The sequence below is a fragment of the Rhamphochromis sp. 'chilingali' genome (assembly GCF_963969265.1).
Source record: "Rhamphochromis sp. 'chilingali' genome assembly, chromosome: 14".
Taxonomy (NCBI): domain Eukaryota; kingdom Metazoa; phylum Chordata; class Actinopteri; order Cichliformes; family Cichlidae; genus Rhamphochromis; species Rhamphochromis sp. 'chilingali'.
The window spans coordinates 10,139,999-10,167,908 of record NC_137941.1 but is presented as its reverse complement, the minus strand read 5'-3'; the positions used below and the strand labels follow the sequence as shown (position 1 = coordinate 10,167,908).

At 37.7% G+C, this 27,910-nt stretch overlaps 1 protein-coding gene across 1 annotated transcript in view; it reads left to right on the top strand.

Moving 5' to 3' along the window:
• thsd7ba (thrombospondin, type I, domain containing 7Ba) overlaps nucleotides 1-27,910 on the top strand; it is a 184,601-nt gene that overhangs the window by 109,102 nt on the left and 47,589 nt on the right. Inside the window, exons 10-15 of the mRNA XM_080903581.1 lie at nucleotides 641-756; nucleotides 2,579-2,711; nucleotides 4,299-4,402; nucleotides 10,615-10,806; nucleotides 21,961-22,227; nucleotides 22,747-22,925. Coding sequence (XP_080759707.1) covers nucleotides 641-756; nucleotides 2,579-2,711; nucleotides 4,299-4,402; nucleotides 10,615-10,806; nucleotides 21,961-22,227; nucleotides 22,747-22,925 — 991 coding nt within the window. The remainder of the gene's footprint in view (nucleotides 1-640; nucleotides 757-2,578; nucleotides 2,712-4,298; nucleotides 4,403-10,614; nucleotides 10,807-21,960; nucleotides 22,228-22,746; nucleotides 22,926-27,910) is intronic.

Genomic DNA, 27,910 nt, shown 5'->3' with positions numbered 1-27,910 from the left:
CTCTGTCCTGGTCGTTGTGTCCTTGGGCAAGACACTTTACCCTACTGCCTACTGGTGTTGGCCAGAGGGGCCGATGGCGCGATATGGCAGCCTCGCTTCTGTCAGTCTGCCCCAGGGCAGCTGTGGCTACAACCGTAGCTTGCCTCCACCAGTGTATGAATGCGAGAGTGAATGAATAGTGGTATTGTAAAGCGCTTTGGGTGCCTTGAAAAGTGCTATATAAATACAATCCATTATTACTAGTTGATGCCACTGTGGGCTACAAATCTAGCATAAAGAAATATTGATTAGTCTAGTTTTAGTAAAACTGGGATTTAAAAGTGAAAATGCACTGTGAAGCATGCAGGCACTTTGTAGGCTTGAATTTTTTTTTTTTTTAATGAGTAATATTTGTAGACTGGGAGGCAACTGAATGTGTGAGAACACTGTAAATTTCTATATTTGTGTAGCGTTTGCTTGAGCATGCAGGCAGAGGCACATGTAATCAATCATGTTTTCTGTAGGGAGATGTGTGATGTCAAGGACAGGGCATTTGTTTTACTGCGCTATCCTCTTACTAGTGAGACCCAGGACGTTTATCATTCATCACCTGGGGGCTGAAGAGAATTTAAGACCACTGTTTGTTTGTTTGTATGTTTAGATGTTCAGATTCTTCCCGTCCGGAAACCGTCCGTCCTTGTTTGCTACCCTGCCAGAGAGACTGCATTGTGACGCCTTTCAGTGAATGGACAACTTGCCCATCAACCTGCCTTCCAGGTAGCTCACTGACAGGATTTTCTAGAAATTTATTTTACAATTGCCTCTCTAATAGCTTAAGTCTTTTTAAAATTAATCAGTATCCAGAGTAAAATCTTTTAAAATTGGTAAATTATCAATATATTGGGATTGAATATATAAATACCTTGTTTCAGGAGCACAAATAACCTATTCAAATAAAAACACATTTCATACTTTCACAATAGATAGATAGATTATAGATTCGATTATAAGTAATCAGTTGATTACTTATAATCTATCTAGAAACTGATTTTAATTTGACATCAGTGTATTCCCAAAAGGTTGATTCTGTTCATCTGGACGTAACGTTTTCTGTGGGAGAAACGTTTCATCATTCATCAAAGTGACTTCTTCAGTCTCAGCTGACTGAAGGTTTCCCCAACCTTTTACACAATAACTGAACCTAGCCCACTGAATGAGCAATGGGCTGTGAGGTCAGCTCCTTGATCATTAATATGCAAATTGTCACCACCATTGATCAACAACTACTGATCAAAGACTATTGATCAATGACCATGAGTACAATTCACAGAGAGTTGGGGAATGGCTGCAATCACCGCATTGTAAAATGGCGAAAGATGTACCCTTAGGCCCCTCCTCGATTCAGAGATGGTCTTTCCCTTTTCACGTAAATAGCCTCCTTGAATCCCTGCTGAAACCAGCATTCCTCCCTGTCCAGGATGTGTACATCCTCATCATTGAAATAGTGACCACTGGCCTGTAGATGTAAATAGACTGCGGAGCCTGATGACGTTGTTTGGTTTGGTCTGAAAACGCTACGTCCAGATGAACAGAATCATTCTTTTGGGATTTACTTACCTGGATGATTGAGCATGCATCAAGACACATCAGTAGATTGTATAAGGTAAACTTCAAGAAGGTATACATCACTGTATATGTTATTCCTTTAAGCCTGACCTATAAAATAATTGCCAGAAAATTCAAAATTAATATACATTTTCATACATGGGTTTTACTTTGTATCATAGTTGCTACATACAGAATTTTTATTTATTTTTTCATTCTTGCAATGAATAGCTTGAAAATGTAATGTACGATGCGATATATTCAGATTTTTCATTGAAAAAACTGATGGCGTAAAAATCTCAAGAACTCAAATATGATGCACTTGGCTTCACATGCTTACAATGATGGCAAGAGGCTTCTTAGAAAAATGTACAGTGCAATACACGCAAAGTGTTGTCAAGAATTACATTTAATTGTAAACAACAGTTTTAACTGTCCATTACATTAACCTAGCACATAGAGAGAAAAGAATGGATATTTAATGGGTTTCAATATGTGTACTGTAATGTCTCGGAAATCAAAAAGTATGTAATTGTTTTTAGAAGAATTGAGCAGGCATCTCATCTGTGTAAATATGCTGTAGTCCATTGGGTCTGTTGATGATGTAATCTCTTTCTTAATTGCACCATTTTCAATGTTTAGTAATTAGTGCTGTGTAATGAGCCTTGGAGCCTGAGCCAAATGAAGCCATTACAGTGTGGTGTGTCCGAAAACAGACTGCAGTGAAGTGGACGACATCGCTGCTACAAGGGCATGCTAATCAGCATCGGAACAATTTCGAGACCACTTGTTTTTTTCCCCTCTTTGAGATATTAGAGCACAGTGGTGATATTGATGCATCATTTATTTTGCGACCAAGACATTTGTCAGGCACTTGTCTCGGTATCATTTTACATCCTATTCCTCCTTGGAAATGTTCACTTAAATTCAGCTGTGCAAATAATCTGTCATTGAACGCAGCCTTTTTGTGAAGATTATCTTTCATGTTTAACAGAAAATGCAACCGCCGCCACACAGTCTCGATACAGGACCATCATTCAGAGGGCTGCTAATGGAGGTCAAGAGTGTCCCGACACACTTTACGAAGAGAGAGAGTGTGAATCACTTCGTGTATGTCCAGTGTATAGGTAAAAGCACTATTTATAATGAACTGCTTTCTGTTTTTAATCCAAGGACAAGTTAACTCAGCTTATCTGCCATATAAGAGCACACGGTAAGAAGTGAGTGAGCTATTTTTGAAATCATGACTAGGGTGCATTATTAGAGTTAAATGATGAAGTTTAAATGGCACAAGATGGAAGAATAAACAGGTAAGTAAATACAAATTCTGGTTTATATTCAGATGTTACGATACATGTTTAAAAACACATATAAATATAAAATTGCAATTTTGAATGATAATATGATACTAACACAGGTTGATAAAAAAAAAAAATTTCAGCTGCATGGGATAGTTTTGGTAAATATTATGTTTTTTACGGTGCGGAATGCAAAAATGATCTCCATTTCCCTTCATCATGTACAGTTATTTGCAAAATATGTGGAGTTTAAATTTAAAAAAGCAATGAAATGCATAATTTTTTTGAGATTCTTTACCTTTCGCTATGAACAAAATAAACCTGTTGGGACACGATCATCTGAGCTCCTTACACCGCCAAACTACCATTTCGGTTGCAGACCTGTGTAATTACCTGGGAATGAGCTTCAGCTATGTAACATAGCCACAAGCTTTAACATCAGAAACTTGATATTTGACATTCACTAAAGGAGTATGACTGGTAAAATATGTGTTCATCTTCATTTGCTCTGCTTGATATGCTATATTCCTTAAAAAATCTAACTATTCATCTGTGTTTTGAGTACAAGGCCAACCTGTTTTCGTCATAAATTCTCAAACTACTACCATGTCCCAAGCTTAGAAAAAAAAATAAAAAAAAATACTGTTTATAGAATCGCAGGACAAATACCTTAAAAAACAAATGACATTACAAATGTAAAACACCTTTAGAGAAACATTTACAGCTGCTGGCTTCATGGTCTTACTTTTAAGTAATAGTCTCATTTGGAGATACTTCCCAACAATGGCTGGATGTCACAGCTCAGTGTGATGCTTTCAGATTTGTTGCCAGTTTGGTTTCCTCCAAAATCTGCTCAGATTTAAACTCCTTCAAACACCTATATCTTCATTTCTTCAGCATACTGCTCCGTCTCAAACACCACTAGCAATAGATATGCTGGAAAGTTGTTGGCAGTTGGCCTGGTGAGGTACATGCACTTCACAGTAACCATTCATGTGCAAGAATGAGCATTTAACCATAACACACAGTTAAGCGTTTAACTGAGTTTTTCTAGTATTTAATGTGAATTCATGTACCTAATTTTAGTATTCATACATAACCCCCCCCCCCCCCCAAAAAAAAAAAAAAACCAACACCAAGAATTCAAGCAGAAGTGTTTTCAATAAAATACCAATAGAGCAATGTGACCTTCACAAACTGGACAAATTCAATGCCATAATATTTTTATTTTCATTGTAAAATCAAGAATGGCACTCACTTCCATTTTTCCACATTCAGTGCTGCCTGTGGTCCAGTTCACGGCTACAAACTCGCACTTCTGAGAAGAATATAATGACACCTTTAGCATTTCTGTACTTAAAACTGTAACAAGCCGCTGCCAGCCTAAAGTTCTTCTTCCTTCGCGTTTCGGTCTAGGTGGAGGACGCACAAATGGAGCAGCTGTTCTCTAGTTCCTGAATCTGTGAGACGTGGGCTGTCGGGACCAGGAGAAACGTGTGGAAAAGGTTTAGAAACAAGAGGCAAGTTGTAGCCCTAAATCAGTGCATTCTCTTCACTTTATATTTCCCAGCTGCTACCATTTCACCTATTTTCAGCGTTGCTCTTCCATCTATATACCATCTTTACTTAATGAGACCTAATAGTCCTTTCTGAACTGCTCCTCTAACAAGCAAATGGCAGAAACGTTAAGGAAGACAGCAATTTGTTCAGTGAATATCATTAGATGAACCTTTCTGTGCTTTCTTGACAATTTCATCATGTCACTAGTCTCTTATTAACGTACGTAGCAAGTCCAGCCATCACGGGCTACTTAGTATTTGCTTTAATAGAAATGAAAAGCCAGAGCTAGCACCATGAAGACCCTACATGCACTCATATGTTCTGACTCACAACTTCAAAGTAGACTCACAACTGAGTGCATTTTATGTTGGATAAAGTTTTGAAGGTTTCATAGCTTTCTCTGCTTTTCTAAAGTCAGACCGAAAAGAACCTATATTGATGCAGTGCATCAGGTTTTTTCTTCACCTTTTTGCTCACCTTTAAACTAAAAAAGATGGACATTAAAACGAGGAAACTATTGTGTAGTTTATTTGTCCTTGTCATTATGTCATCCTCTAGTTTACACTGATTTTGCTGAATGCATTCCTATTCTGTTTGCTGTTTTTCTTTTATTTGCAGCCAATCAAATCTTTTAGAACATTATATTTTGTAATATCTGCAAAATATCGCATGCAAGGCAGAAAATCTCAAAGTCACAGACTAATAATAATTTTTTTTAAAAGATGTCCTTCGTTGTTTCTATACTCGAGCTATGGCTCTATTGCCAATTACTTTGCTCCAGTTATGCCACAATTTGACATTTATGTGCCCTCTCATTGACTTGGTTAAGCCTAAGCTGAGTGAACGTAGCCTCTGAAATCTTTGTTGTTTAAATCCTACATTTAATTTCAGTGTTTTTACCAATTGCAAATTTCACTCTCACACTACAGTTTTTGAAATGTCACAGGTATTTAACTTGGCTATCAACTAATCATATTCAAATAGGAAGCTCTAAAGGTCAATGAGGCTTGCTCTTAACCTAGGAACACTGCAAACACTTTTCCCATCTTCATCGAAAAGTCATAGAAAGTCACTTGAGAAATGTCAGTTGTAATTATACTGCTACGTAGAAATCAGCGATGCCGAGAGCAGAAATGCTATAAAGTTCTCAAGGCAGTAAAATAATGCTCTGAAAACTTCTCTTGAGCCATATAAGTACATTAGAACAGCCGGTTTCGGGAATGCATCAGGAAGCTGCTTGCCTTTAAATGAGTGCAAAATGATTCAATTAACACCTATGGCTTTTTAATAATTTGAGGCTGTAGCAGTCATTTCCACAGATCCTCTGAGAAGCATAAGGATGTTCATCAAGGATATGACACAGGAATCTACACAGTCCAAAAATCACACAACAAGCTAAGAAGTGAATTTTTCAGCCCTCGGGCTGTATTTAGTAAGATTTGTGGCAGGCGGTTTTCCTATGGAGAGCAGAATTACTCCTACAACATTATTAACATTATACAGACTCAGATTTTGGTTGCAATAATATGAAGAATAGGGGAAATATTAGTTTTTAATTAAAGCCTTTTTGGGGTGTAAAAATATACACGTTTTTATTAACTTATTTATTAATTAGAGGTTTAAAACCTTTGAAGGTCCATTCAACTTGAATTGTTCATATACATTTTTTCAACATAATCCATGACTATAGCTAGAAGGTTGAGATGAATTGGTAAGGCATGACCCTAATACAGTATTCAACTTTGAATTATTTCCCCCAGACTTGCTATTAATTATAGTTGCTCACATCCTGTTGTAAGGGTGTGAGAGATGAGATGATAGCTACTTCAAATGCTTCTCTTCATTGAAAAATTGAATATGAAAAGTTGCAACATTAGTATGTCAGACCTTGATCCTCCTTCAGTGCAAAATCTAGGCTGGTTTTTAGCTGCTTGTCTTTGGCTTTCTTCTGCAGCTTGAAGTGAATCATGTTTCCGAATACACTGTATGGACAAAGGTATCAAAGTCATCTTTGAATTGAGCTGTTTTCAGATGCAGTGCCACACGTGCTTAAGATCAGCTGCCTAGCCACTCAGTCTGCTTTTACAAGCATTTGTAAAGGAATGGATTGAACTAAAGATCTCACTGAGCTCATTTGAGCATGGAATTGTAATAGGATGGAACCACAAGTCAGTTTGTGAAATTCCTTCACTCCTAGATATTCCATGATCAACTGTAAGTGGTATGATCACAATGCGGAAGCATTTAGGAACCATAGCAACTCAATATGCTTCTCAGTACTGAGTGCTGAGATGCGTAGCGCATATGTGCACTGCATGCTAAGATGAATTGTGCATATCAGGCTGCATCTTTGCATGATGGTAGTTAAGCAGATTACATATAAGAGTAACTGTCGTTTTTTAACCTGTTTACCAGGTTGGTCAACAACTATGAATGTAATCCTATCTTCTTGACAACATATGTACTGTTTAAATGATCAGCATAAAATATTAACATTGCATTGTGCTTCTACCAACTAGCAATGCACTATGAAATTTGTCCTCTGTTCTCTGGTCACGAACAGTCCATAGTGTTTTTTTCTAATCTGACACGTCAGCTTTCATATCTGTGATAGTGAGCAGCAGATCACAGCACAGTAAGGCATAGATTTTTTTAAATCACCAGAATTCAACTCTGCTTCTTATTGTGTTACCCATTAACATGTTTCCTTTTAACTTTATATCTGTACATCAATGAAATATATTTGCTTTAAGGTAGATGTAAGTGTATTAAACAGTCAATTATGCACTTAACCTTGGGTTTATCTCATATTTCTTTGACTTAATTTCTAACACTGAAAAGTAAAAACAGACACACAATCTATGTAGAAACCACTATTACTTTCCTTGAGGTAAGCAGCATTTTAGTTGCAGTTGCCTCTACTGGGAGAAAGAAATGTTTTAATACAAATACCGTGCAGCCTCTGGAAACTGACTAGTGATGATAAATGTCACTATGAATAGTTTAAAGACGGTAGAAGAACAACTTAAAGAGCAACCAGGGCTTTTCTGCCTAGTCAAAACCAGTCAAAATGTTGTGAACCTCAGGCTCAGAGCTTTACTATGAGATTAAAATAATAGTCAGAATTTGCAACATATTGGCTCTGTAAACCTCAAATCCAATCACAAATATTTCCTTGCCTTGGGTAAATACTTCCATGTCCGTGTGAATCTGGCCTCATGCCAGATTCAAGGCATGTTGCATGAATGCTAATGTCTCATAATGTGCAGAACGAGGAGAGGTTTGTGTTATACAACTAACCCGCTGAGGTGCTCGCAGATAAGAGGCATTACTAAATGAAAGATCTGACAAGATGAATTAGAACCTTTCCAAATAAAATAAAAACACTAAACGAAAGAGAACACTTGACTGCAGATTACCTGTGTGAATTTGTAGCTGATAACCACTAGAGTGATCTGTTTGTCAGTGCATATTGCACTACATACTGTGTCTAAATTCAGCCAAATTTTGTATCATAACCAGCTGGATATGTTATATTCCTCCCTGAATAGAACTGGAACCGTTGTGAGTAATTATTCAGTAGAAAGTGAGTCATGCTGATGATCTTTTGCTCCAGGAAAGATGTGACTTAATGGCTATGATGAATCCAGTCCACATTACTCTTCACAATGCATTATACTGAAGAACATTATACAAGCAGTATGACTGAATTAAAATGAAGATGTTTGATGGTGGATGTGTGGGCTGGATATATAATGCATTAAAAACTTTGTATTAAGTAAAGATGTAAAACATAAAATCTTCTGGATTGGACTGAATAAAAGAGAAAGAAATGTGATGTTTTTAAAGAATCTCTTTTACCTTCAAGCTCTTTGGGATTTTAAAAAGGCAGAATATGACAAGCCTCTTGAAAGCATACCTTCTATAAATGGCACTCCAACATACCTTTCTAAGTATCTATATAATCAGAGATGATCCTTGTCATTTGCTGGGATGCCTTGACAAAAAGTAACCACTTGTAAGGGGAGATGATGAGATGATGCGGGTGTAGGCAACCAGAGCCTGAAAGAAACATGGATAGACTAGATGGCCCCAAGTCAAAACAAGATGACAACGAGATAGTATTCTTAATAAGAAGCTTCTCGGGATCACATAGTTGGGTTTTCAGTGAGACTAGCTAAAAGACAAGACATAAAAAAAATGTATTTTTCAATATATTCTCACGTCTTAAGTGTTTGATGGCTTACAGAATTAACCTATAGACAAACATGCAGGCTTTTGTATAGCTATGCATTTGACCATTACGTAAATGCACTATAACAACAGCTACCATCCTCCTTGTGCTGCCTGTGCAGAAGCTTTGTATGTAAATGACCATCCCACGCCTTTTCAGCAGACATGTAGAAACCAAACAGTTTTTGTCAGAGGGCAAAATTTAAAAGTCAAATACAAATCAATACAATGGATTAAAGGCATGTTTGTAGATCAGTGAATCCTCAAAGACTCGGAGGTCTTGCGGGAGGAGAAGTTCCCCTCACTGGCAACAATAATTTATTTAAATCCCAGAGTGACAGTGCAAAGTATTTGAACATTATAATGCCCTGTGCAGTTTGTTTGTTTATCTACGAGGATTCCTTTTTCAAGGCGTCAAAGTCCATTCAACCTTTCCTTCACAGTTAACAGAACCTGGCGAAGCTAAAAATGTTCCTCTGCCTTCCATCAGCCAGCAAACTCGAGCCAATATGTCCACAGGCATTGTTTTGTTTTTTTAACTTCATTTTCTTTGTGTGTTTTTTTTTTTTAAATTTATTTAAAACTCTACACATAGTACTATTTTTATGCAGCTACTTTGTGTGCAGTGTCTGAAAAATGTGTTTCATGAATCTGGGAGGGACAAATCATTCCTTTTATCAACCAGTAGATGTGTTGATTATTGTAATTCAGATGTTTTATTTACTTTGTTTTATTGTTTTGTTTTTAAATCTGGGTAGTGTTTCAATTATTATGCTATTTGATTTGCAAAAGCACTTATCACACAATCTATTTCTTTTACGTTATTTAAATGTCATGCATGCATTTCTAACAAATGGATGTGCTTTCTTCCATAATATGTTCCCTTTGTAGATTAGATAATTAGGTGTATAACTAACTGTCTATAAAATATCAATATTCCTGCAACATTTGTCTAAACATATTTATTGATACACCATTTAACTCATGCTAACGTGCTAACTTGGCCTTTACCCAAAGGAATGGAAACTATTATTTTTGGTAAGCCATTAACCTGCCTGCAGGTTAGGATTGGGCATTTTCAGTGAAAAGTACTTGATTTATTACTATGTGATCCTGATATGCTAAAGCATTGCTAATATTAAACCTGTTAAGCATCAAAATGTTAACGTTACTGTTAATTGAGCATGTTGAAACATGTTTGTTTAAAGTAAAATACAGTCTCACAGTACAGCTTTTAAAAACTCATTCTGATCTATCCCTTATATTGATTGTTCCTTTTGCTCTTGACCTTTGATGATGCCAGCTGTTGCATTTTCTGAAAAAGACCCCTCTTACATCTTCCATTTATTTGCATTCATTTATTTATGTCTAAAGGAAAGTAACAGGCTAGACTGTGAAATGTTTCTTCTATTCAACTGAGCGCTAGACCCACTATCAGTAAAAGAAAAAATAACACATCTGCTTTTGTTATGCAGCTAATGTAATAATTCATGGCACACCCTGGCACATATTGCTGAATTGTAATGTCTCTATCCCTGTTTGATCAGGCTCCAATAATTTCTTTTTAAAACATGTAGATCATTCTGTCAAAGCTATTAACCTTTTATGTTAAGCTTTTATTATGAATGTCCTGTTTTTATACAATAAATCATAGTTATCTAAAGAAGTCTGATAATGGTGTTGAGCTTGAAGGTTGAATTACCATTTCACTTGATGCTAACATGAAAGCTGCACCAGAATATTCTAACTATGGCTACACTGTGGAGGCATTTTCTTTCTTCAGTCCAAGCAACCTCACATAAAACTGTGAACCTTTTCTCAGGCATAGTAGGAATTTTCGAAGACTATTTTACAGTAGCGACAACTGAATTTTGGCTTGATGAAGAATGGCTTGTCATTTGTGCAATGTATAACTGAAATGGCATTCTTGTAATTGCAGGAGTCAGTTGTGTTGGGCAGAGCGGAGAGTCTGCCAATATGACAGAGTGCCTGCAATGGGCTGGTCCCTTGCCCCCTCAGATCAGAGAGTGTCGGGTGGCTTGCAAGGATGACTGCACTCTAACTGCATGGTCCAAGTTCTCTGAATGTGCTGGATGTGGCAGCTCTCGAATACGAAAGCGCTCACTTGCAGGTAAAGACTCGTTATTCACGGATTGTGAGACACGCAATTTCAAGGCAACTGTTTAATCTTTGCTGGTAGAACAATTGGATTGTGTTCTCAGGTGAAGCATTCTCACATTGTTGTTTTATATTTTTATTGATATGACTGGTAGTCAATTTGGAAATAAATAAAAGCAGAGAGGATAAAAGCTTTTGTAATGTCTGAGCGTGTGGCAGTTTTCTTAAGTCAGAATATACCAGTTCAGACCTAATGCATATTAGTGAAAGATTAAAAAAAAACTTGTTGTTTCACTTTTACATTAAATTACAAAATTAATGAACATTTTTATGTCCTTCTGCATTTACTTCAAACTAATGAGTCTTGTTTATTTATTCATATTCTATTACTGCAGATGGTAAAAAAAAATTCTTTTGTAAAATTTGAGTAGAACACTGCCAACTTTTGACCAACTTCTACAGCTTTTTATTGTTTTGTTTGTATTTTAACTAATTGTTAATTACAAAGTTATAGTTTAAAAGAGTAGAACAACTTTGAAAGCTTGTGTGGCAAATTTTCTGCCTTTAATATAAGTATGAATGATGTCCTGAAGTCTTTATTTGCTACAGGTGTGTTGTTTGTGCTTAAAATCTCATTAGAACATTGACAGCAATCAAAATATATGTAGCTTGCCAGCGTACACCTACACGCACACTATACTGCCAAAAACATTCCAAAAAACTCATCCATTCAAATTCAGATGTCCCAATCACTTCCATGGCCACAGGTGTATAACATCTAAGCATCTAGGCACACAGACTGTTTCTACAAACATTTGCAACAGCTGACATTTGCTCTCAGGAGCTCAGTGAATTCCAGTGTGGTACCATGACAGGATGCCACCTGTGGAACTGGAAAGTCCAGTTGTGCAATTTTCTCACTACTAATTATTCCACCATCCATTATTACTGTTATTATAACAAAGTGGAAGTGAATGGGAATGACAGCAACTCTGTGATTTTACTTGGTGTATCACTTCATAACTGAGTGGGGTTAAGAGATACTGGTGTGTAGAGATGTCGCAAACTTTCTGCACAATGAGTCACTACAGACCTCCAAACTTCATGTGGCCATCATATTACCTCAAGAAACAGTCTGTAAAAAGCTTCATGTAATGACTTTCCATGGCAGAGCAGCTGCATCCAAGACTTACATCACCAAACACAATGCAAAGTGTCAGATAGTGTAAAGCACGCCGACACTGGAATATAGAGCAGTAGACATGTGTTCTCTGGAGTGACAAATGCTTCTCCATCTGGCAATCCGATGGATGAGTCTGAGCTTGGTAGTTGCCAGGAGAACGGTACTTGTCTGACTTTATTGTGCCAGTTGCGAAGTTTGGTGGACGGGGTTGTTGGGCTGACCTTTTAGCTTCAATGAAAGGAACTATTAATGCTTCAGCATATCAAGACATTTTGGACAATTTTATGCTCCCAACTTTATGTGAGCAGTTTGGGGATGGCCTCTTCCTGTTCCAACATTGCTGTGCGCCAGTGCACAAAGCAAGGTCTGTAAAGACATGGATGAATGAGTTTGGTGTGGAAGAATCTGACTGGCCTGCACAGAATCCTGACTTCAGCATCTTTGAGATGTGGCCCTAAGAGACTGTCACCCAGGTTTTCTCATCCAACATCAGGGCTCACAAATGCACTTCTGGATGAATGGTCAAAAATTCCCATAAACACACTCCTAAACCTTGTGGAAAGCCTTCCGAGAAGAGTTGAAGCTGTTCTAGCTGCAAAGGCTGGGCCGACATGAAATTAAACCCCATGGATTAATTTGATGTCAATTGTGTTAAGGCTGACTAGTGAGTACTTTTGGCAGTACAGTGTATTACTCAGTGATACTAAAATTTACTAAACAAATATAGCATTTTAAATGTATTTATGAAGAAATGTACAATACTGTAAAAACTCAAATGTGTTTTTCCAGCACTTTGTTACAGTGTGACTTCACACAGTTCCTGTAGTTTAATATCACGTCTAAATTTGATCCTCACAGCTTGTAGTCTCTTATTTTAGTACAGATGGCAAAATCTGAATTACATGCTGTGGTTTCAGACCAGGCAGGATACTATTTGTCTACATTAATATTTTATCTGTTGCTGGAGGGGTTGCAGTAAACATGTCCTGTCTCCTTCTATATTGCTCTTATAATCCACCACATGAAATCAAGCTTAGCTCATGGGGAAGTGTGTTAGCATAATTGTCTGTTCATAGCAGTCAGAACATGTGAATATTTCAATTCACTTGTGTCTTTATCACTTTTTATCACCAAATTTATCTGGACATTTGATTGGAAATGATCCTACTTTCTTTACCAAGTGTAAGGATAAAGAAGTTTGTAAACTACAGCATACAGTCATTGCAGCCGGTGTTATCCTTTTTAACGTTGGTATTAGATTGGTCAGTCATCCAATAGTCAAGGTGTCTGTATGCCTATAGGTACCAGGGCAGAAGAATTTGGATGGTTTTCAGTTGTTGGGTCTGTCTGTTTGTGCGTCTCATCATGGCAAAATCTGATCTTTGAGACAGCTACTCTAGTGGGAAGAATTTTATGTCTGTTTGTCTGGATGACAGTGAAATAATTTTCTCAGAATGATTTCAGCATTTGAAGATATTTGACAGGATACAGGTGGATAAAGGACATTAAAACCAAGGTCGAATTTGGAAATGAGTACTAAGCAACCAGTGCTTTCAGTGTTCTCAGTGTTCTCTGTTCCCATCTAGTCAACTTTTTAAATTTTTAATGTATTTTTACTATTGTATTTTGAAGTACCTTTATCTGGTGAAGCATATACCAGCCTCATATACCAGTGGCAAGCACTATACTTGCCTGTAAACTGAACAGAGGGATTGCACATGTAGAGCTCTGCACAAAGACTCAGTGAGTGGCAGGAGAGAGGGAGAAACCGGAAAATGTATTTTATGTACTTTACGCCATGAAGCACCAAACGGTTAACCACATATTGGTATCTATGATCTAGATCACCGTAAACTATATTTAGTGGACTTAAGTAGACAAATATCATCAGAGAACTAAAATTCGTAACATGTACCTTATCTTTATCCCTACATTTCTTTCTAGGTTTGCTTTTACAAGGTTTTAATATTGCATATTATTAAAAGTAAACTAATAAAATGCATTAGCTACCTTAACAACTGCAACATTTGTATTTAAACAAACAAACAAACATAGACAATCATGTTTGGGCGGCTTCAACTTGGGCCTGCCAGGACACTAGGCTTGTAATACACTGATGGAGATCCAAGTGACAAAAGGCAATGTAAAAACTAACCTCTAATCATTACAGGTTAAACAGGGTGGAAAACTTGCAAAAGTAAATATACATTCAATAGCCACTTTATTGATTTCTAATGTAAATATGCATTTAGGCACATTGACATTGTCAAAACGACCTGCTGAAGTTTAAACATCACATTGGGGAATAAAGGTTATTGAAGTGACTTTGAATGTCGCATAGTTGCTGTTGCCACACGGGGTATTCTGACTATTTCAAAAACTGATGATCTACTGGCATTTTACCACACAACCATCTCTGGATTGCAAAAAAGGAGATCATATCCAGTGAGTGGCAGTTCCCTTGCTATTGCAGAGATCAGAGGAGAATGGCCAGACTGCTTTGGACTGACAGAAAGACAACAGTAAGCAGAAAATCATCTTTTAATGCACAACCTTCAAGCCTTGAAGGTGATGCACTACAGAAACAGAAGACGACACCAGGTCCCTTTCCTGTCAGCTGCAATAGTAAAATAAGACTACAATCTCATGGTATACTGTAGCTGACAAGTTTGCACAGTAGAAGATTGGCCGCATGTTGCCTGGTCTAATGAGTTCTGCTGCAACATTTTTATAGGTAGCATCAGAATTTGGCATAAGCAACATGAAAGTATGGGTCCATTCTGGCTTGTATAAACAGTTCAGGCTGGTGGTGTAATGTGTAAAGGTCTGGGGTATATTTTCCCAACACCCTTTGGGCCTCAGGTAACAACTGAGCATCATTCAAAAGCCATAGCCTACCTTGGTATTGTTGCTGACCATGTCCATCCCTTTAAGACCACTGTGTATCCATCCCTTAAAGACCGATGCCTCCTCTATAGGGATAACACTCCATGTCACAAAGCTCAAATCATCTCAAAGTGATTTTTTTCTAACATGGCAGTGAGTTTCCTGTACTCCACTGGCCTCCACATTCTCAAGATATCGATCTGACAGAGCATGTTTGGGATGTAATGGAATGGGAGATTCCCATCAGGGATGTGCAGCTGACAAATCTAAAGCAACTGTGTGACACTGTCATTATGGACCAAAATCTCTGAGTAACATCTCCAGCATCTCGTTGAATCTGTGCCACATAGAACTAAGGTAGGTGTGAAGTCACAATGGGAGATCAAACCAGTAGTAGCAAGATCTATCTATGAATGAAGTGGCTGGTGGGTATAATTCTCTATTTAGAATAAAAGCTGTTTGTAAAGCTCTGTATACATTATTTTTCATATTTTAGTTCGTACCATTCCACTTATGTTCACAAACAGGCTGTGCTTGAAAGGAGAAAGGCATAAAACGAACAGCCATACCCACTGTTTACTGTTCTGTCAGCTTCTGAACACTTACCCTGCCCTCTGTCTTATATACTAAAGGACACAAACATGTTGTTTTAAGTAGCAGATTTAATTTATTACACCTCTGACTTTATATATCACATGCTTCAAAAATAGCAATCCATTTCAATTAGATGGGAGTGTATATGACACTCCACATTGAGGCAGCATCGGCTCAGTTGTTAGAACTGTTACTTTAAAAACTGTCCATAGGGAGGCTGATGCCTCTCTGTGAGGAATTTGCATGTTCACCCAGTATAGGTTTCTTGCAGGTGCTGTAATTCCCAAACGTCTAAACACATGCTGAATAGGTGTGAATGTCTGTTTCTATCACTATGATGGTATACGATCCACCAGTATACTGCATACTGAACACCACCATTATCTTTTGCTGAGTGTTTTTGGGACATCTCACATTATCATTTTACTCATTTCCATTTGGCTGCCTGGTTGTGAATAGATGTGCATCAGATTTGTTTAGTGTTTATCGTTAGCAGCATTGGTTTACCGCGTGTTGTTGAAAACATTCTGAACATATCATCTTTAACTCATGTGTCTATGAATAAATAACACCTTAATAGTAAATGCTGAAGGTCTGTTTCATACATCAGTAAAATACTGAAAAATTGAACCCGTTATAAAAAATAACTCTAGGGAATGATAATATTCTAGTTTTAAATACACCAATGTCTTAATAATATAAATGTTAATAGGGAAAATAATTATTGTTATGCCGCTGTAAACTGAATCAGTCAGAATTTAACTTGGGTGAAAAAAATCTTTTAGAAAATCATCATTTTTTTAAGCACTTTCCTTTTAAGTGCTCAGTAGTAGCTGGTGCTATATTTTCCAGGAGAATGAGTGGTGAATGAGTATTCAAACATTACCTTCTGTGAATTATTTCCCCCACTTATCCGAGAGCAGTGTTTGTGCAAGTATCCTGAAGACCTTAAATGGTAAATGGCCTGTATTTATATAGCGCTTTACTAGTCCCTAAGGACCCCAAAGCGCTTTACATATCCAGTCATCCACCCATTCACGCACACATTCACACACTGGTGATGGCAAGCTACATTGTAGCCACAGCCACCCTGGGGCGCACTGACAGAGGCGAGGCTGCCGGACACTGGCGCCACCGGGCCCTCTGACCACCACCAGTAGGCAACGGGTGAAGTGTCTTGCCCAAGGACACAACGACCGAGACTGTCCAAGCCGGGGCTCGAACCGGCAACCTTCCGATTACAAGGTGAACTCCCAACTCTTGAGCCACGATCGCCCTTAACTGCATTTCAATGATTTAGCCGGCATTGTTAGTGTGCATTTCACAACCGCTCTGACTCTGAGCCTTCTAAGTAGCTCCTGTGTATCATTTTAGACAGGCGTTTATTGAAATATGCTCGCTCCGATGGTCAATGGCTATCTAGAAGCTGATTTCATTCCATAATTTTTCATTTGTATTTTTTCTTCTTTGTGAGTTTTTATGATTTTAATGTTAAGAAGTAGTTTCTTTGCAAAGCTGACCTGATTTTTTATGTTTAATGGGTAAAATTTTTGATTGCTAAGTGATGGGTTTGAAAAGTCTTTAAAAGTCCACTCAAACTGCGAAGAAGTGTGTTGGTAAAATGTTTTAATGAAGTGGGCTGGAATTCAAAAGGACAAAATTTGTAGGATTTATTACACACTCTGGGGTAACATAACAAAAGTTTTAATATTATGCCGCTAGAGAGCCAGACAACAAACTGAACAGTCAGACTTTTTCATTCATGACAACTGTTACTCAGCCACTGTAGGACTGATGACATGAATAATTCACTTTAAGTGTTGCAACTTGAGGAAGTTAATATTATATGTAAGAATATAAAGTCTATCAGTCAAGCTATATAGCAGCTTTAACACATATTGAATTTTTTGTAATTCATTGTAATGCACTCTTATTGTATTGTACAAACACTTTATTTCTTAGGTTTGCTTTGAAAAAATATCAAGAATAAAGAGTCAGAGCATTTTAGTCAAAATCAGTGTGAAAAAATATAATATATTCTCAGTGTTTATGGTGACATTTAAAAAACAAACGTACGTAAGCCATGAATCAATTCAACCTTTTGAAATATACATAAACCAATCAGTAAATATTAAGAAAATACTTTATCTCACAAGCCAAATTCATGTATTTTTTAAAGACAGGTGCAGATGAAATAGGGGGGCATGGCTCAGCCTCAACAATGGAACAGCCATCATTCTTTAACAGTTGGGTGTCAGAACATACAAAGATATGCATTCACATCCAAATGCTTGGCAGTGTTGTTCGATAATTCTGCATAATATTATGGCTTTAAAGAAGCATCAGGTTATGACACATTATATATGGAAGATTTAGAGGAAAAATCTCTATACAAAATACATAATATTAAAATAAGCTAGATATTGCACTCTTTGTGTTGCCTGCAGATCTTTAACTAGTAATTTGCCTGCAAAGTCAAGTTGCCAGTGAAGTGATATTGCACTGGCACTTTTCAATCAACCACCAGCAGTGGCATAGATTGAACAGATTGTTGGTGAATTGCACTGTGACGGCAGTGGGTTCACACTCGATAAGGAATGTTTGCAATCAAATCATGTTACGAAACAGATGGACTGCTCACTGACTGGGCACACGGGGAGCTAAAGACACCCAGGATCCACAAAATAAACAGAGGTGCACAGGCATAGCAGGATTAGTACAACCACAGTGCAACTCTTTTACCAGGTTGTGAGTGTTTGTGAGCTCTCCATTTGGCTCGGGTCAAGGAGTTCTGTTATAGTGCTTTCATTTTACAGTGCACGAGGTGTTTACTTTAATTGTAACAATAACGTAGCAATTTGCTTATTCTTGGGGGAATGCAATTCATTAAAGTGTTGAATGGTTCTATTCATGTGGGACTAACAGGATTTATTTTAACCAAACAACAAGAAAATAACCACCTCAAAAGCAGTACTGCATAAACCTACAAATAATACAATGCCATCTGTTCTTTGTACAGCAGGTTACATTGAATTTTCTTCCTTTTAAAGCAAGACTTTTAAATTAGGTTTCTTTTTTCCATGACTCTGAATTGAATGAGTGAAAGAAAATTGATGTATAAATATATATTGAAAAAAAACTCATCATGTTAATCACTAAAAAGTCTCCTGATAGTTTTTGAGGAATCCTTTTTTGCTTGGAGGTGCTATTACAGTACATTTGTGTGTAATAGACAACAGCACATAAGGTAAACATGTCATACTACACCAGGAAACTGAAGTAATCTCAGTACACTTTGTAGGTTATTAGACTTAAGTGGCTATTAGAAAAAAGTACAGAGGGTCTCTGCTTTCTGAATCCACACTTAGAGGCAGCTCTTCGGGGCAGGCTCTAATTTTAAAAACTAGCAGTCTCAAGTAAATTTGCACTTTGACAGAGATTTATTCTCTTCAGATAGTCTTTAAGGTACAGTGGAGCCTGTTCATCTTTATATATATAACCAGAATTCTTTGGGGTCAATGTCTGTATCTCTTCAAGTCTATGAGGCTTTACTGTAAAGCATTAAAATCACCTGGAAAGGAAAGCAGTGATAGACATTACACACCTTAGCAACATGTCTTCAGATATCATCATACTGTCACAGCACACACATTGTTTTGCTAAATACGCTGTCAATGTTGCTATAGTAATGTATCTGTCTCTACATAATACAAACACTCAGTTGCTTGAGTGGCAGCCAATTTGTTCTTTTATTAGTTTGTTCCTTTATTCTGTATTTCTGTGGAGCACTTTATAATGCTGGTTTTGTGCTATACAGAAATCATTGTTATTATTGTTATTATTACTTTAACGTGGAGGTAAACATGATTGCAATATAGTGTTTTTTCAATTTCAGCATAGTCAGTTTAACAGTGCATTTAATCTGGCAGAAGGGATTCACATTTGCAGATCTGATGTATTATTAAACAGAGTTTGGAGATTCTCTGGTAAAAAAAACAGCAACCCCTAAACATATTAATTTTACACACAGTATACCCCAAACCTAAGGGACACACAAAATGATATTAATATTAATGTAATAAGCAACACACAAAACAATGTCAGGGACTCATTATGACCTAAATTGCATTTTTATTTTCATTTTGAATGGCAAGAAGATGAAATATAAAGATATGTAACCGTTTTGTCTTCCATTTGCTTGAATTGTCCCTTTATAGTCTTTGAGGTGTGTGGGTGGGGGGCAGTGGGCTTGTCAACTTAAATTTTTCTCTAGTACTGACGAGTACATGAAGAGGTGACAACAGAGGGGACTGTTTAATCTATTTCTTTATTTTAACTGATGCATCACTGAAAGCAGGATATTTATAGGTGTTATGTTATCATATGACACAGCAGACAATCTATCATAAGGTAGACTTCTGAGGGGCTGGGCAGCTTGACAGGTTGTATCTGTTGCCAGTCCAGATATTGAAAGTGGCATTTCCAGCCACTGTATTACTATTGTTGTTTTAAATAACATTAAATAACATTAAATAACTGTGAAAATACTCATGCTCAATCCACTGTATATCGCTTAACCCATGTACTAATACCCAGTGATAAAGACGGATGATAGTGTAAAATGTTTTCAGTTAAATCCTCTTTCATTTCTTAGACTCATTTTGGTGCCACAATCTCTATTAAAAGAAGCCGTACCAGAACTTGGCAACCCATAAGATGCGCTGTGTTCTGTGGATTGTAAGTAAGCATGCTGTAAAAAAGGAAAAAATAAATAAATAATTAAATTGTTGGAGTACAATTAAAAAAAGCTTGCCAAAAGGCAAATTTATAAAAATGATTATGTGATATAAAACAAGAAGAGACAGGCTGAAGGAAGGTAGGCATTCCAAACACAATTACAGCACTTAATCGCAATGTAACAGCTGAGCAGAACATTACAGATAAATGATATAACTAATGTGTCTGTGCAGCTTTGTCCACCCATTTCTCCACTATTGTCAACCCTTTGAATCAAAGACTCTGCACTTTTGATCATTATTAATAATAAACAGCAACCACTAAGTGCTGGTGAGAAATCATGGTTGTAAAAGAATGAGAGGGAATAAATGCCCATTACCAGAACACATTCAAGAGATTTTTAAATGACAGATCTTTCTGTGTTCCCTGCTCGGTGGGAGAACACTGCAATGCTGCAGCACTTTTTATCCTTCCTGCTCCTCACGGTAGCACACAGTGCACGAATGTGCTATATTCAACGATGGTGCATTTACATACAAATGAGCTGCAACAGGTTATAAATATAGAAATTATGTTTTAGCTGAATGGAACAATAATCTTATTTGTATTGTCCATTTTAATATTGTCTAAGTAGTATGGTAAAGCAATTCTAGTCAAGTCTAACCTTCGCTGTAGCTGTAGAGTCATAACACAGACACTAAGCATGCACCATTTCCCCAAGGGGTTTAAAATAAATGGAGAAATTAAGCAATAATACATTTGCGAACAGCACCAATTATACAATGAGGTTTTTTGGGCGTCACACGACAAAGGGAACAAATAAGTGTTTTTTGTTGGTTATGATTTTATTTGTTTTTTGTTTTTTTACTGCCTCAGGGTTTTTTTTACTGCCTCGGCTGTGTTTCTTCTAAAGGAACTCAACAAACATAGACTAGAATCGCAAAAGATGACCTACTGAGTAAATTGGTTTACATCCAGCCTCGCAGCAGTTTGTGGTATATAATGGGAAAAGCCTGCCATTTGACTGCAGTATTTTGTGGTGGAATCACTCGTAAGAGGAAAGAAATGTAGTATTATACAAATATATTTCAATAAATACTACATAATAGCGTTTGATAACTATACAATAAAACACAGCTACTGTCACTCCATGTTAACACCTTATGCTCTATTATTGTATGATGGCAGATTTAACAGTTGGTTACATTGTCTTAGTTCATCTTTAGAGAATATACTGTATTTCTGCACATAACTATGATTTGGGCTTAAATGTGAGTGAGAATAATGAAACTTTAAGCCAGCTTCTAAAGCAATTCACTGCCTTGCGGAGTCAGCAGTGAAAGGGAGGCAATGATTCCCACAAGAAATGAAACAGTGATCTTATTAGCTAAGGCTCAAATACAAGTCTCTTAAGAGTAGAGATGGTGGATTTAAGAGAGCAAGCGAACTTGCAATGTGCCTGTAAATGTCTCACAGTTATAATGGTGCAAATTAGCAATTTACACTCAGCTAATAGCTACACTGGTTATTTAGTTTTCTCACCTGCTGACTTTGTAAATTTATTAACATAAATACATTCTGTTACATTTAATGAACACTTTTTAATTACTGTAACTGCTGTTTATGTTAAACAATACACCTTATTATACATTCATCTCTCAAGACTCTTATCTAATGTGGAAAAAAGCTGTCCTCGTGTCCTATTACAAAACATGTTCTGCCCATCCAGTTCAGTAATTTTGCATTGTTTGTCCATCTTCTGCTTAGGTCGTAGCAAAAAAAAGGAAACCTGCTTGAATAAGGAGTTGCACCCGCTGGAGGAGACAGAGACATGTCCTTGTGATGAGTTTTTGTCCCAGCCCTGTGGGAACTGGTCTGCTTGCATACTCCCTGATCCTTCGGTCTTGGGATCATCACAGGGCTGGATGAGCCATCGAGAGGTGAAGGATTGTGGCCAAGGTCTGCGCTACAGGGCTGTTGCCTGCATTAACCAGCAGGAGAACCTGGTTAGCCCTTCACTCTGTACAGAGTCAGGTAGGACTAATTGAGATATGCCTACAAATTACACATTTTAGCTAAAAATAATGAGTATCCTTCATAAACATACAACATTGTATTAGATACATGCAACATAGATTATATCTCTAATTTATTTCACTATATATAGTAAATTGATGATGAAATTTGATGAGAGTATGAGCAATTTAACTTTTAATGTGAAAGAAAAATGTCAGTGACTAAAACACAACTGTAAGTCTTTGTCCTATATGGTCGTTTCCTTGTGTCGTGAAGCCTTGCTGTGTAAGTCTAGCTAAAAACCAAACGCAGAGAACAACAATTTTTTTAACACACTGTAAAAAGCTTATACAGCATAGGAATTAAATGCTCATTAGTCAGTTTATTAGCCCTCGGTCTCACGGTGGGTAAGTCCAGGGTCTGGGGTAACACTCACCAGTAGCGTGACTGTCTGACATAATTAATGTGATCTGCACTGCAGCTGCAGACCAAGTCTGAATCATCCCTGCCCATTCTGTCTGCCAATTTAAATTCCAGGCTACATTGTGGAGGTTTGCCACATCCCTTGCCCCATAGACTGCAAGCTCAGTGACTGGTCAGCTTGGTCCCCCTGCAGTGCATCCTGTGGCAGCGGGTTAAAGATCAGGTCTAAGTGGCTGAGAGAGAAAGCTTTCAATGGAGGACGACCATGTCCCAAACTGGATTTAAAGAACCAGGTAAGGCTAGCACCAGTGTAGTATATAGAATCCAATACAAGAGGAAAAAGCAAATATTGAAAGGTAACTGTTTGTTATGAATCTGTCCTCAAAGTGGAATTCGTATTCACTTGTTGCTTGATCTTTATTAATATTTATTAATAACAGTTAAAAATTTCAGGGAGAAATTTACACAAGGAGACACAGTAAAACCACACAGAAATGCACTCATCAGCTCTTTTGCTGCTTATTTAAGTTCCTTTTTCTCAGACTTGGTCATTTTCAGGGATAATACAGTTTTCAATTCTGTTTTATTTATGTAGGTCCAAATCATAACAACAGTCATCTCAGGCACTTTATAAGGTAAAAACACTACAATAATAGAGAAAAACACCAACAATTAAACAACCCCCTTTGAGCAAGCACGTGGCAACAGTGGGAAGGAAAACCTCTTTTTTAACAGGAAGAAACTTCCGACACAACTAGGCTCAGGGAGGAGCAGCCATCTACTTGACTGGTTGGAGGTGATGGGAAGAAGACAGAAGAAAAGACAGACTGTGAAAGAGAGCCAGAGATTAATAATAACAAATAATGGAAGTCACGTGTACTTCTGCAGTACATGCAACACAGAATTATGCTAAATGTGGAAACAAATACCGTCTTAGTGCTAATAGTGTTCTCCTTGCTGTACGCAGGCACACACTATCTTATAATAATAATAATAATGGATACTTTATTGATCCCCATGGGGAAATTACTTGTTTTTCTCTGCATTTGACCCATTCACTCAGTGAAGCAGTGGGCAGCCCACTAAGCAGGCGCCCGGGGAGCAGTGTGTAGGGACGGTACCTTGCTCAGGGGTACCTCAGGGTAGCCGTTAAGTGGATTCGAACCGCCGACCTTCCGATCATGGGGCGACCACTTTACCTACTGAGCTATCCCTGCCCCATACAGGAAACATTTGTACGGTGCATGCTGCAGTTTCCATGTGAGTGTTTGACACATCTCATTTAGGCTTTTAGGATACCTTTGATGAATTCTGCTCACATTTCAATGACAAGGTTTATTACCCTTTAGGCAGAGGGACTCAGGGGTGATCAGTTCATTGTCTGGTGTTTTGAGTCGCCAAATCAATGGCCTTGCAAGACATGCCCTTTCCTTGACATAAAAATGGAAGAAAATTAAGTAACAAAAAAAGAAAGAATAGAGAGGAGGGAAGTGGACAGATGGGAGCTTTTGATATTCCATAGTCAGGTTTTTTTGCACAGCCCTGAATATTTTGTGACAGCACATCTCTCGTGGGGTCACGGTTTAAAGAGGGGAAGTGTTTTATGAATGCTGCCTCTATGCTTGAATGGGCTTGAAAGGACACTTTAGTTTGTAGAGGTGAGTATGGAGATGAGGCATGGCTGTGTGAAAAATATTCTAATGTGTTCTAGTGGAGATTTGTGTACAGATGGTTAAGTGCCCACTAACAATGTCTATATGGCCCCTGTTGTAATGCCCTGTAATAACCCTCAACACTTAAATTGGAGCTCACTGTTGCCCATGTCCTCATGGATTTATCCAGACTGTGGAGTGGGGCTCATTGTTAACATTGCTAAATTGGACATTTAAAGTGAAGTACATCTGTCCAAAGTGTGGGTGGAGAGATACTCTAACCTTTGTGCTAGTTCTGTAGGCATAGAGCTGCGAGGGTGCTTCCTCCTGTTATGTCAAATGAGGAAACTTCTAAATGGTCTCAACAAGATGTCAAAGAAAGATTTATCCTCTGGTTTATCCTTGCTTTGTCCTAAAGTAACTATTGTCCATTGCTCTCTATTTTTACATTTGTAAAAATGTAGTTAATGTCTGTTAGGAGTATTTCACGACAACGAAAATTCTCAATCCTAATTGGTCTCTCCTCTTTCACAAACACTTGCTCTCCTGTCGCTGACTCTGAACTGTGAATCGCTGTAGCCAAACTCTAGCCTCACACCTACCAGCAGATGTTTCCCCTTGAGCCCCAGCCAGAAGTGATTGGCTCGACAGTTATAAAATTTACAGCATGCCACAAATCATCTTCTTGTCACACGGCTGAGTGAGCGCAAAAGATAGGGGGAGAGATAGAGAAAGGAAGAGCCAGAGCAAGAAGGAAAACGAAAGCGAGAGAGAGAGAGCCACCATGGAAATAATGAGCAATAATGGCTACAATGTCAAAAAGGCTGTGCAGAAGCTGCTCTGTAAAGTAAACTCAAAAGTGTGCTGTTAATGAGCAAGCCCATATGTATGTATATATTTTCTTTTTTTTTTTGTACTGATAAATGAATGACCATGAACAAGTTAATCATGATGAATAATGCATGCATCACTCTCACTGAAAAAAGTCCCCAAGCTGTGGTGTACAAGTGGGAAATGAGTAAGTAAAGAATTAACTTCATGTTGAAGAATACTAAAAACTCAGCACTCTTGTTTGCACTTTGATAAACGCCACCCCTAAACAGCAGTTGTTCAGTCACAACTAGCCAATGTTTTTGATTTTATCCATGTATGGATCCAGCTGTAACACTGACTGTATATAAATCATAGCAAAACTATGTTTAGATTAATTAGAGATAGACCAAAATGTGAACATTCATGGGCGCATATCCATCTTTCTATCATTAGTATTAGTAGCTGAGTATAATTTCAGTTACAGGTTACCAAAAAAAGCGAGTATATCTGTGTAAAACTCATTAACTGAAATAATGCAAGTTAGTCCTCATCCAGCACAATGGGACACATTCCATCTCCCAAATCGACCCACCCATCCCAAAGTGAGTTGTGGTGGGTCATTTGCTCGGACAGTCCCAGTGGATAAGACCTAGGCCACTCCTGTCAGCTAGCAGCTATCAACAGGATATTGAGTCTACAATTCACCACTGATAAGAAGATCTTCTAAAAGAAAACTGGAAAGATCTTGTCTGGTCTAATGAGTCTTAATTTTTGCTGCAGCATTTGGACGGTAAAACAGGGATCCACCTCAGACTGCTGGTGGTGGTGTAATGATGTGGGGGATATTTTCTTGACAAACCATAGGCTATGGATCATGTCTTTGTGTTCACTGTATTCAATTGACCTCCGGAGTCACCAGATGTCAATCCAATAGAGTGTCTCTGGGATGTGGTGGAATATTCAAATTCAAATTCAAATTTTATTTGTCACATACACAGTCATACACAGTATGATATGCAGTGAAATGCTTACACAATTGCTCGTGACCTACAGAAACAGAAAAAAAGGCTATGAATAAGATAGGAAATAAATATGAAAATTAAAAAGGGTCAATTTAACTAGGAAGGAATAAAATAAAATATAAAAATTGAAGTTAAAAATGAAACAACTGTACAACAACAAATTAGAATGAAGGGTAAATTTAACTGGGAAAGAATAAGATAAAATATATAAATTAAAGTTGAAAATAAAATAACTGTACAACAAAATACACAATACACAAATACACAGTATAGAAATATATAAGGATGTATGAAGAAATATAAATATAAATATATATTTATAGCTCCTCCTCAGTCTCTCTGTGTTGGTCTTCAGGGAGCGGAATCGCTTTCCTGACCTCAGCAGAGAGAACAGTCTGTTGTTGGGATGGCTGAGGTCCTTCACGATCTTCCTGGCCTTGGTCCAGCATCGCCTGCTGTAGATTGAGTGCAGGTCAGGGAGCTCGGAGCGGATGGTGCGCTCAGCTGATCGCACAACCCTCTGTAGAGCTCGTCTGTCCTGCATGGTGCTGTTCCTGAACCAGGTTAAGATGTTTCCCGTCAGGATGCTCTCTATGGTGCACGAGTAAAAGTTCCTGAGCACCTTGGAGGGCAGTTGGAAGTCTCTCAAGCGTCTGAGGTGGTAAAGATGCTGTCGGGCCTTTTTCACCACAGTGTTGATGTGACAGGACCAAGACGGGTCCTGCGTGATGTGAACGCCGAGGTATTTGAAGCTGTCCACTCTCTCCACTGGGCACTCGTTGATGACGGGGGTCTGGTAGTTCCTCTCCTGCTTAGTGCTGAAGTCCACTATCAACTCCTTTGTCTTACTGACGTTTAGAAGGAGGTTGTTCTCTGGCACCAGTTCTCCAGATTCCTAATCTCCTTCAGGTAGGCCGTCTCGTTGTTATCAGAGATCAGGCCCACCACGACGGTGTCGTCAGCAAACTTAATGATGATGGTGGAGCTGGTAGTGGCTACACCAGGAGAACAGGAGAATCACATCATAAATGTGAAACCAGCAAATCTGTAGCAACTGCAAGATGCTGTCAATATCTGCCAAAATTTAACTACCTTGCCAAATCTATGCCAAAAGGCCTCCAACCAAATATCATGTATACTGTAATGAAGTACATATCTAAAATCTTTTGTTGACGTTATTGTTTTAAACCATAGCCAACCTTCATTTTTGATAACAGTTATCATGAACCGGTGTTTTAGAAATGACCACAAACAAGAAAAAATTCGTTTTTACATTGTCAACATAGCTTGTGTAACTTTTTGCCATGCAAAATATGGTATTATATAAATGTGTGTATATATATATATATATATATATATATATATATATATATATATATATATATATATATATATATAATGTCTCCTTGAAATACACTATGTGTTTGTGACTTTTCTCAAAGAATGTGGAGTTATAAATACAGAACTGACAGTATTTTTTTTTAAACATTGCATCAGGAAACACATGACTGCTGTCAAGGGTGCCTGGCCATAGACTGAAGTGAAGTCACCACTGGCAATACATGGCTGTCTTTCTCATTTTCTTGAAATAAGTTCCATCTTGAAGCCTCGACATATTGTCAGCTATGAAAATAGGAGAAACAAGAGGGGGAGCTTTAAATTAGGAGAGATTTTAAAGTCGCATACATATGATGTTTATTGGTTCATTTTCATTACAGTTAGTATGGGTTCCCCATCATGATAAGTGTCTCATATATACCCTTATTTTTAATTGTGGAGTACAGGTATATA